The sequence below is a fragment of the Cynoglossus semilaevis genome, chromosome 10 (genome assembly GCF_000523025.1).
Source record: "Cynoglossus semilaevis isolate Cse_v1.0 chromosome 10, Cse_v1.0, whole genome shotgun sequence".
In the NCBI taxonomy this organism is placed as follows: domain Eukaryota; kingdom Metazoa; phylum Chordata; class Actinopteri; order Pleuronectiformes; family Cynoglossidae; genus Cynoglossus; species Cynoglossus semilaevis.
The window spans coordinates 18183489-18194454 of record NC_024316.1 but is presented as its reverse complement, the minus strand read 5'-3'; the positions used below and the strand labels follow the sequence as shown (position 1 = coordinate 18194454).

Genomic DNA, 10966 nt, shown 5'->3' with positions numbered 1-10966 from the left:
AAGACAAAAGGCTCACTTAGTCGCAGCGTTTAACACAAGCTGTGGTGCAAACATTCAGCCACAAACGTTGACGGGCGTTGACGGGTGTTTACGGCGCGCAGGGCAACGTTAATGAGGATTTGGACGTCGGTATCAGATGTATTACAGTTGTTTTTCTCCATGTTCGATCCTGAAATATTTCACCAATATCAGACAGATATCGTTGAAATATTTCACCAATATCAGACAGATCTTGATCTTGAGTGTCGGATCGATCCATCCCTTGTTACCGACTCCTGTTTGATCTTATATTAAAGTTTGTTTTTGAAGCAGACACCACCTGTCTGTTACAGTGAGAACTGCAGAGTAGGTGTGGAGGAAAGGTCACTCCTGACTAAAACACACTCAGCTGCCAGGACCACTATCTGTCTGTGTGTGTGTGTGTGTGTGTGTGTGTCCACTGCAGACACAGGCCTCTGTTTAAAGATAAGAGGAAGGAAACAGACACAGGATGAGAGCTGCACCCTTTCCCTCTCCATGTCGTCTCCACTTTCCCTCACCGACGCTCTGACTTCACTGAACCTTCACTGTAACCGTCTGTACCTTCACCGTAACCATCTGTACCTTCACCGCAACTGTCTGTACCTTCACCGTAACTGTGTGGACGACTGACTTTTCAAGTTCATACAGAATATATCATCACTGTTTTTCTTCAGCTTCATTTTTAAATTGCTCATGTATTTATATGAATGTATTTGAACCAATGTATTGACATCTTTGTTGCATTAACATTATTTCATTTTTTTGTTAGACTCTACTCTGTTACAGATGGTCTGACAGGGACATGAACTCGTTCGTCCACATTAGTCCCACATGCCGGTTTTTAAAGGCTACAAACGTATCATTTAAATGTTCACAGGAATGACAACAGTGAGAGGCAGCGTTGTAATTACTGCTGTAGGTTCGTGATTTAAGACCCAGGTAAAGGTGGTTTGTGTGAGTTACTCCGTGTCAGTTGTCACACATCACAGACAGTAATAATCAACACTGGTGTCAGCTACAGTCCTGGACACAGAGCTTATTAAGGTCAGTGAGAATAAAAGTACCGTAAATAGCTGTAGGATAAAAAACTCTGAAAAAATGGTAAATTGATGCCGACTGTGGACGATTGCTCTTCGGCGTAACGACAGGGTGTTGTTGACTTTCTATTCATTCAGGGAAGAACTGATCTGACACTTTATATTCTCAGAACTTCAGTCACTCAGTGTTTGTTTCACCTGTTTCTTTTAATGCTACGTAGAGAAGGGAGCACAGAGGACTTTACCTCGACAGATGATGGCAGCACATATTACAATAATGATCTTCAATGTGGAACCAGGTCATGTTTAGTGGAACACAACGCTGACATAGTCGCAGGAATTGAGGAAAAAATGCAACAGAAAAAATAAACCAACGCCATGAATATCTGCATGCATGTTGTTGTGAAACTAAATATCACAGTATTTCAGTGTATCAATGTTTTCGTACACTCCTATAACACAGTACGTACATCGGTTCAGCTGATATTTTATCCAAAAAAAACAAAACATGCAGGAATCTTCAAAATTACATATAAAAAAACACTTTGACCCTAATGAAAAAATCTTCCAATTTTCTCTCCTTATCATAAAAGCAGAGTCAAGGCCGTGCCAGGTTTTCCCTTCACTTTCAGATCCAAACAATGGCGTTTGTCTATTGTGCTGTTCTTGACGGATGTTATTGAAATGGTGGTGCGGAAGTCGCCGGTTAAAGTAAATAATGTGGTCGTCAGTACACACAAGTATTCACATACTTCTATGTCTCCTGTTTAAGTGGTTTCAACACTTCGTCGCAGACCTCCGTGGCTACTGAGTAACCACAAAACAAGGTTATGGAAACACCGCCGGCTCCGCTTCATGACATTAAAGGGCAGTCGCAGCAGCTCAGCACGGAGCTGCCACAGTGATGTCAGAACACAGAGCGGTGATGTGTTACAATCTGGTCTGTGGACCAAGTGTGACAGATATAATAAAAAGGACTGAAGGGAATCAGTGAAGGATTTGACCATTTGTGCAGGAGGGTTAAAGATTAACAGGGAAGGTCAGAGGTCAGAGGCCTGATGAAGCCCAGGCATGCACCTCACCTCACAGGACAAGACCAGACCACAGGCCAGCTCCTTAGACCTGACTGCACAAGTGTGAAATGTAAAAGTAAAAAACAGGTTCTTTGGTCAGTACCAGTCGGTACTGTTGACTTTGGGTTCCTGCTGGGTCTGTAGTTTTATTTAATTTTTTTTAGATTTAAAACAAATTAATATTCATCAAATGCTATTTTTAAGGCAGAATAAATGTAACAAATAAAAAAATGTTTTTTAATTCTGTCTTAAAATATATTTTTCATAGGAATTTTCACAGGCATTATTTACAAAAAAAACATAAGTACACCACTTCCCATTATGGCAGTAGTGCTTTATTAGTATTCATATTATTATCAAGGAGAAGTAATAAAACTTATTGTATAAAATGACTATTTCTCGTTATATTGTGCTGTTTTTATTATTAAGTTTTATTTGTTCTTATTATTTTTATTCACAAGATCACTGTTATTATTCATTGCATCCTTGATCCTGAAGATCAATGAACGATTAAGCCAATCTGTTACCTTATTGCTACGACAACAAACCATGCTATTTTATGCGCTAAACACTCACTAGTTGAAAAAAATGTTTTTTGTTTTTTTTTGTACTTTCTTTTGAAAATCACCTATAAGGAACTCACCTATAAGTTCAGGAGTTCGTCTTTGTTTCTCAACTGTAACAGAGACTCCAGGTTTAAAATATTCATCGACCCATTAATAGTTGACAGTAGGTTTTGTACTAGTTCAGAGTAATTACATGCTGTTGTACCACTTACACAAAAGGACCATTTTACAGCAGAGTTACCTGAGCTCTGCTGGACTCTGTCGGGAAGGAAACGATTTCTCTATTTCCAAATATTATCAAGACTGTCATTAGGTGATGATGGTTCAGAACATGTTTTTACTAAAACCTCCTTTTTTTTTTACTACATACTAGTTTTAGACTAGTTGACACTTGAGTCAATGCAATCATCTATTTTATGGCAAATTTATTTTTTAATAATTACCCAACACTTTAAAAAATATATTTTTAAAAAATATATATTTATTAATAATTTATTTTTAATATTTTTTTATTTAGAGTTTATTTTCCTAATTTAATTTGCTTTGATAGGACATACGTCATGTTTAGAAAATTAAATTAAAACTATTGTCCTTTTTTTCTTTCCGTAAAAACGTTTAATAATGGCTATTGCTAACAGTTGCTTTCATTGAAATAAATAAATAAATACAGAAATAAATAAATAAAACATCATGTAACTGCCACTCATCTCAGCCGGCCCAGGTAGAACCAGACAACTATGACGTAGTCCCACCCCTCCTGTTCCACCTGAGGCGCCCGAAATGACTCCAGAAACAAAGAATGTTCGCGTCACTGCTGCAAAAGAGTTTTTTTAAAAAACAACACGGTGTGGTACATTTAAAGTAAATATTAGCGACTTTTCAGAGGTTTACTCAGAATAGGTTAGCGACACCAACGGCAGGTGAAGGTGGGACAACGTTTCTACTCGGGTTTGTTTTCTGCGTTGAACAACCGACAAGTTCATTTAAACTAAAGACTACTGTTCAAGACACACGAAACACCGTCAAAGATAAAAACAATATGGTCATTTTGTGTGGTGTGTGGTGAAAATAAACTAAATACGAATGAAGTCAACGGTTCGTGACGGTCGATGACTAATGAAATGTGTTAGTAAAAGAATCCAGGAGACACTCACCGAGCGGTTGGACCGTCGCTTTTTTGATCCGCGCAGGAACATGATACGATACGACGAGACGTTCAAAGAGGTAAATGTGTAAAAATCCCGGAAACCAATCCTGAAATAGTGAAGAACAAAAGCCGAAGCCAAGGAAAAGGAACGAACGCGACGTCTGTTGAACTACATGGTTTCCCTCGTTGACTGTCCGACACTTTTTTTTCTCATACCTTCTCGGCTAACTACTTTAGGGACATAAAGTCAACAAGCCAAAGTTCAACGGAGAAATTACACTTCCTGTAGCTTTTCAGAATAAAACACAAATCAAAATAACTGTATTCTTCTTCATTTTCAGGGCAACAGTAACAATAGTGTGTGTCACTAATTAAATATAAAGCAGAATTAAACAGACATATTTAGCAGTATTGGACAAAATTCCTTGAAAAAGTGTTTTTTCCCAAATTAAATTTTACTACCTTTAAAAAACGGAAATGAATGTAATTTAGCAGTATTGGACAAAATTCCTTGTAAAAGTGTTTTTTCCCAAATGAAATTTTACTACCTTTAATTTAAAAAACGGAAATGAATGTCCACTTTAAGGACCATTACCTAACTTGACAAAACCTTTACCAATAACACTCCCGGTAACACCTCTAAGGTTTTGACATATGCAACAAATTAAAAACTAATTATTCAGACAACATAATAAAAATAAATAAATTAAAAAAAATAAATGTTCTAATTTAAACAGTAAATTCGAATAGTTTGATTAAAAAGTACACGCCGACTGGAGCTTGGATGCTTCCAATTCGGTAGCATTCCCTTTGGGTTGCTGCCATCTAGTGGCGATCTCTTAGGAAACAACCTTAGCGACAATGTAAATTCTAGCTTGTGACGTGTAATTATTGAGGATTCAACAGAATTTTTTTTTTTTTGCAGTGACAATGGCTTTTATTTCCCAAAACATCTTTTTTTTTTAAAGTTACAAACTGTAGATTCAGGAAAATAGTCATAACAACATTAAGGCACACTTTTGGTTAGACAGATCAAGTTGAAGGGGTAAAAAAAAAACAGTCATAAAACATAGGAAATATTCCAAAAAAGTCTAATAAATTCCACCTGTTTTTTTGTTAGAAATTATTTTTGTGTTAATCGACAACATAAAACGTTCACTTCACTACTTGACCTTAAAAGGTGTTTAATGAAAAATACTCAGCATCATTAGGATGAGTTATAAAAAACAAAAGAAACGAAAACAACCTGAGTAAGGCTGAAGGTGTACAGGCAGAACTGGACAGAGACGCTTCAGATGGGAAAACACTGACTGACAGTAAATGTGTGAAATAATTCCCAATTAGTGAAAACGCGTAAAAAATATCGATGGTAAATGTCTTTATAAGTTTAAAGGATGACTACAACAAAACGACAGGTTAATGTGGATGAGACTTTAAGGCCCTGCTGCTGCACAGACATGAATAATTTAACGAAAGAAATGTTTGAACTGCTGTAAAAGAAAAACTGAACTAAAAAAAAAAGAGAAATGAAACTTCAGAAGAATTTTGACAGTTAAAAATAAAATATATCTAAAGCACCCTTTAGCTTAACTTCTTCAGACCGAATAACAAAGTTACTACTTAATACAGCAGTGCATAGACAGTAGACACGTTTCAAATAAGCTTCATGATAATATCAACCATGTCGTTTAGTTTTCCCTTTTTTAATGAGCGCTACGATGAGGTTGGTTCATGTGCGAGACACTGTTACCGCCCACTGTGACATTATCACATCAAACAAAAACTTTTTTTCTTTTTTTTTTTAATCCATTCAGTGGCATTGATTAAACCCGTGACTGTGTTCACTTGACTGTCCATCATCCTTTTTCTACTCTGTCCTTCCGGTAGTTTCTGCACAATCGTCCTTTTCCTTTTTTCCTGCTGCTGCTGCTGTTTTACATGTTTTTTTTTTCACACACATGTCGATGTTAAACCCGGTCGTCTAAACAGGAAAGAAAAAAACAATTAAGATTCCAGTTCGGCACGTTCCGATGCAGTTGTACTTTGATGAGTGTGTAGTAAATAAATACACAGTGTCAGTGTGTGTGTGCTGCCTCACCTGTGGACGCTGCAGTGTGCTGCCTGCTGCTCTTAATCTGCAGGTAGATGGTGTAGGTGTCGTAGGCAAACAGCAGACCAGCGATCAGTCCCCAAACACCTGGGAGGAAAAAAAAAAAGAAAATATAAATCAACATCAGGTTCACATGTGATTTCACTGTAACGTGGAGACAGATGTGGAATTCTCAGGTTGCACAGTTGAAATAAAAAGAAAAAAAGAAAGAAAGTTCTGCATTTAAATCATCCGTGTACAGGCAGAGCGGTAACTGGTGTCAATGAGAGAGACAAAATCTTTTTCTCAGGTTGCACAGTTGAAATAAAAAAAAAATGGATTCAAATCGTCCGTGTACGGACAGAGAGGTAACTGGTGTCAATGAGAGAGACACAAAATTTCATTAATATCATAATGACTGGCAATATACTGCAGCAAGGTTGTCCCAAAGTGGGGGGCAGGGCCCTCTGAGGGCCCAGAGATTTTGCAGGGATGATAACAGTAGAATGTTAACCACCGTCTTCATCGTCACGTAAGAAGTTATTCTTACATAAGGGTTGTTCTACAGAGTTCCGTCTACAGGAAGATTTGTGGAAGAGAAAAAAGAGGAAGTGAAACCAACAAATGGCCAATAGTAATATTTTGGTGAAAGTATTTATATATAAAATAAAAACTCAGCGACACGGATAAGAATACTATTTGGGAACTCAGTCTGCAAAACTTACACTTCATCTCACAACGTACTAGTTGAAGAAACAAACGTTTAATGAAAACAGGTTCCTGTCGTTGTAGTTTTACGTCCAGACAGAGTTTATTTCACGATGTCGGTGCAGAACACACTTCCTGCAGTGTCTGAGTGTCAACTGTAGGAGCAGCGTTCACAGACGAGCTCTCTCTGCTCCACTGAACTCTGTATGAATGAGAGTTGAATTAATAACTACGGCCTCCGGTCACACTGAGCTGCAGGAGACATCAGTCTTTCCTCCACCGTCGTCTTGTCCACGTCCTTTTGTTTGTGTGTTTGTTATTTTCTCACCTACAGCAGCGAGGCCTTAAACAGGAGACCTGTTCGTCTGAGTCACTGTTCTGAGAAATTATGAAGAGTTGTTTGGAAACCATGGCAACCATATGGAGATCACACACACGATTGGATGAATGTGATCGTCATAACCACAGGTTCTGTGCCCCCGGTTGAAAAAAAAAAAAAAAAAAAAAAAAAAAAATCACCTACAGAGCGGCTCTTTAGTCATCCATTTACTCAGGCTCCCTTGAAATGATTCATTTCTTTCTGATTATTCGTTGCTCTTCCAGAAAGTGTCGTTGAATGAACTTGAAGCAGCATTTGAAAATACTTCTCTTTAACTACTGTCATTATTTTTTATTTTTTGCAAAATAAATTAATGCATCTCAGAAAGCCAGACCTCTCTGGACAGATGTATCTGAGTCGTTATATTCTGTCTGACTGCTCCTGCTCTCAGTTTGTCATTTTTGACCATTATATCTTTATTTCTCCCTCAACATCAAAAAAAAAAAACAAGTAGTGAAACTAAGTCTTTTGTGCAACCTCATCATTCAGAACCCCGAGGGTCCAACTCACCCCGCCTGCGATCCGGGCCCCGTCCCCGGCTCCTCCAATGACACAGATGAGAGAAGTGATGAGGTAAATGAGGGCACCAATCCCAGCGCGGAACAGATCCTGAACATGAGCAGGAAGAGGAAGACGCAGAATTATGCAACCTGTGGCACTGCGGTTGTACAAAACTAGAATTTCAAAATCAGCACAAATCAGCGGAACAGAACAAGCAAAAAAACATTTAAAAATACTCCCAAAAAACAGTGATGCAACAGGAGGAATAGTTACAAAATATGATAAGGAATGTCAATATCTATAATGCAACGTTAAGTTACTGATACTGATGCATCACAGCAGCTCAGGGAGTAACGTTTTCTTTAGTTATTTTAGTAATTTGACCTTGCTTGCTAACAGCAAAACTTTGTAACAACTCTGTCTTCTCTTTAATTTAAGATCAGGTAAATGAAGTCTTTACTTCAGGTCACTGCAGGTGACTGAGTGAATGTGGCAGAAAAACTGACTTGTATTAATGTAATTATGCATGCAATTATTATTATCATTATTATCATTAGTTTAATTAAAAAGAGACAGGTTAATGTGGTCAATTATCAACTCTGCACTAATGCAATTATCACTCTAATTAAAACTGCTCTGTGTGGCTCTTGAATTTGAGGAAAAATAATGAATAAATAAAATAAGAAAAAAAAAGTTTTTTTTTAATGTGTATAAGGTTCCAGTCCCCTGAAGTTAATGTTTGTTCTGTTCTCCCTTCGTGTCTGGTTTATTTAAAGAGGCATCGACTGCTGTGTGACATGTTGGAGCTTTTACACAAATAGAAAAATCTAAAAGTGAACTCCAAGAGTCGAGGGGAAGAAGTAAATCTTTGACAGAATGACTCATGAGGAAAAGAAAAACATATCTGACCTGCGATCATTTAATGACATAAGTTAAGGCAGTAAAGGCCGGATGTCAGCCCCTGCTGGCCAACAGTATTACAGCAGCTAAATCTGCGTTGTCTTATAAAGTCGAGCGGTTGCTCTGGTATGAAACATAAATAACTCACACTCCAGACCCAGCTGACTACTTGGATCTGCTTGTCCAGCTCCATCATGAAGATGACGAAGAACACTATGGCGAAGATCATCTCACAGATGGCCACGGCGGAGTAGCCGCCGTACAGGGAGGCGGCGTAGCAGATGAGGATGATTAAACTGAGAACCTGAGAGGGTGAACAGGAGAAGAAGAACAATGAAAACATATAACAAAAACCCAAAAGATCAGAAGTGATCAGACGAGTGGCAGCTAAGTATGCTAACAAATTAGCATCATAGAGTCTATAATGTGCTGCATTGTTATTGGATGTACAGTGAATGTGTTTCATTCTGGTCATGTGAGAAGAAGAAAAAACAATACAGCGTGCATTCTTCACAGTCCATTCCACTGACGGCTGCCAACGTGGAGAAGTCGTAAACACGTGCAGCCTACGGTGGAGGAGCTTCATGTTGGGAAACATGTTTTTTTATTCTTCTTACAAAGAGACTAAAACACAAACATCAAACGGTTTAACTTATTTAACTCCACTCTCTGACGTGTGTTACACATCAGTTCCTGTAGGGGAGCTGTGGTAAACTCTGGACCACGTGAAACATGGTTCAACATCCACCACATTCTCAAGGTCACGGTCAAGGTCATGGAAGGAGTCTGACTGGAACACCGAGTTTTGACTGTGTGCATTGTTACACAGTCAGAACGACAGATACACGACAGCATTCAAACCGCTGGCCAATCACGGTCGCACAGTCAGAACGACAGATACACGACAGATACACTTCAAACCACTGGCCAATCACGGTCAACTATTTTAGCCTGTCAGTCATTCATGTCGTGATACTAATCTCCGACTTCACCCGTCTGTTCTGCGTCAGTAAAAGCAGCTAGCCTATTATTGGTGGAGACGCACAATAACAGTCTACCTGTTATTACCCTCTGGGACACACACACACACACACAGGTGTGTATCAAACAACAACATCTGAGGCTGTTACAGTCAGTCTGCTGAAGTTGGCTTCATTTTGGTCACTGGCTCTCAGCGTCGTGGCTGTCAATGTACAGTCTGTGGTAAACGAAAATGAACCAACTGCGACAGGAGCGGGACATCAATGACGTCAGCTGGAACTGGAAAAACGTTTCCCTAAACAATCCCTAAAAAGTTTACATTTACCAAATATATTACCTACATATATTTGTGAATTTATCAGCGGCTCCTGTCGTTTCTCTACACTCAAAAAAATGGAGGAAAACATTTTTTAAATCTACCAACCGTTTGTCAACTTGTGTCAGTCTCTCTCTCTCTCCCTCTCTCTCTATCTTTATGTATATGTGTGTGTGTGTGTGTGTGTGTGTGCTGGTAAATATAAATAACTGTCGTTAACTTGTAAGACAGGGGTGACAGAAATAGACAGACAGAAACACCAGCGATGAACAGTGTGAGTGGGTGAGGAGGGAGGAGGGGTGAGGTCGGGTGATGGGGGGTGAGGTCGGGTGATGGGGGGTGAGGTCGGGTGATGGGGGGGGGGGTGGCCCCACTGGCACTTGTGTATTTCTGAGCAGAGGGGCTGATGGGGAGTTTTTGTTGATTATTCAGTTTTAATTCGTTCGTCTCCTGAGATGTTTTTTTTTCCGACCTACAACGATCACAACGACTGTTGTCTGAGAGTCTTTCTGTCCGACTGAACAGGTTAGTACATCATGAACTGTCTGGCCCATAATAACACAATTACACCTTAATCAGTGATGGATGATCGGATGCAGTGTTTGGCAGCAGGAAAATCAGTGCTACTTAGATCAACGGTCCTCGAAATAAACCTTTAACATTTAAACTACGTTAAATATTTAGTTGTCATAAAATTAGAGTGAAGTCATTTCACCTTTTTTTTAAAGGAAAAAAAAACATTATATTTTTGTAAATAATATTACCCACAAGTCAGCAGATACAACTACATATTTTTTTAATTCTAACTCCTGTTTTTACAATCATTTTGGAGCCAGATTTATTATTTATCTATTACAAGTATATTTATATTTGGTCAGAGTTTCATTCTCAGGCAGGTGTCAAGTCGCGGCGGTCTATATGATACACACACACGGTGTGGCTAGCCCGGCGCTAACCCTACATCTGCCGCGGCAGCTTTCACCCTCCCCTCTCTGCAACTGTTGCACAAACATGCAGCCAGTTTGATGCATAAGTGGTTCATGTGTTCTGGAGACTGGCAGAGAGCGTCTCTGTAGAGTGGGGGGGGGGAGAGGGGGGGGGGGGGGGGGGGGGAGGGGGAGGGAGGGGGAGGAGGGAGGAGGAGGAGGAGGAGGAGGTCGGGACAGGCTGGATTTTTATTTTTTGGTTAAATAAAGGAACATGCAGCTTGTGTGTTGCTGCAGCCGCAGACCCGCGTAAAAGCAACAA

The 10966-nt window shown here is 39.2% G+C and overlaps 1 protein-coding gene across 2 annotated transcripts in view; it reads right to left on the bottom strand.

Moving 5' to 3' along the window:
* Positions 1-4970: 4970 nt before the first annotated feature.
* Positions 4971-10966, bottom strand: part of plp2b (proteolipid protein 2b) — an 11347-nt gene continuing 5351 nt past the window's right edge. Inside the window, exons 2-5 of one of the 2 annotated variants that reach the window (XM_008319257.3) lie at positions 8570-8725; positions 7527-7629; positions 5943-6041; positions 4971-5825 (exon numbers count right to left, since the gene is read on the bottom strand). In XM_008319257.3, the coding sequence (XP_008317479.1) occupies positions 5812-5825; positions 5943-6041; positions 7527-7629; positions 8570-8725 (372 nt within the window). In that variant the 3' untranslated portion in view covers positions 4971-5811. The remainder of the gene's footprint in view (positions 5826-5942; positions 6042-7526; positions 7630-8569; positions 8726-10966) is intronic. The other variant, XR_003050920.1, reaches the window with a different exon arrangement.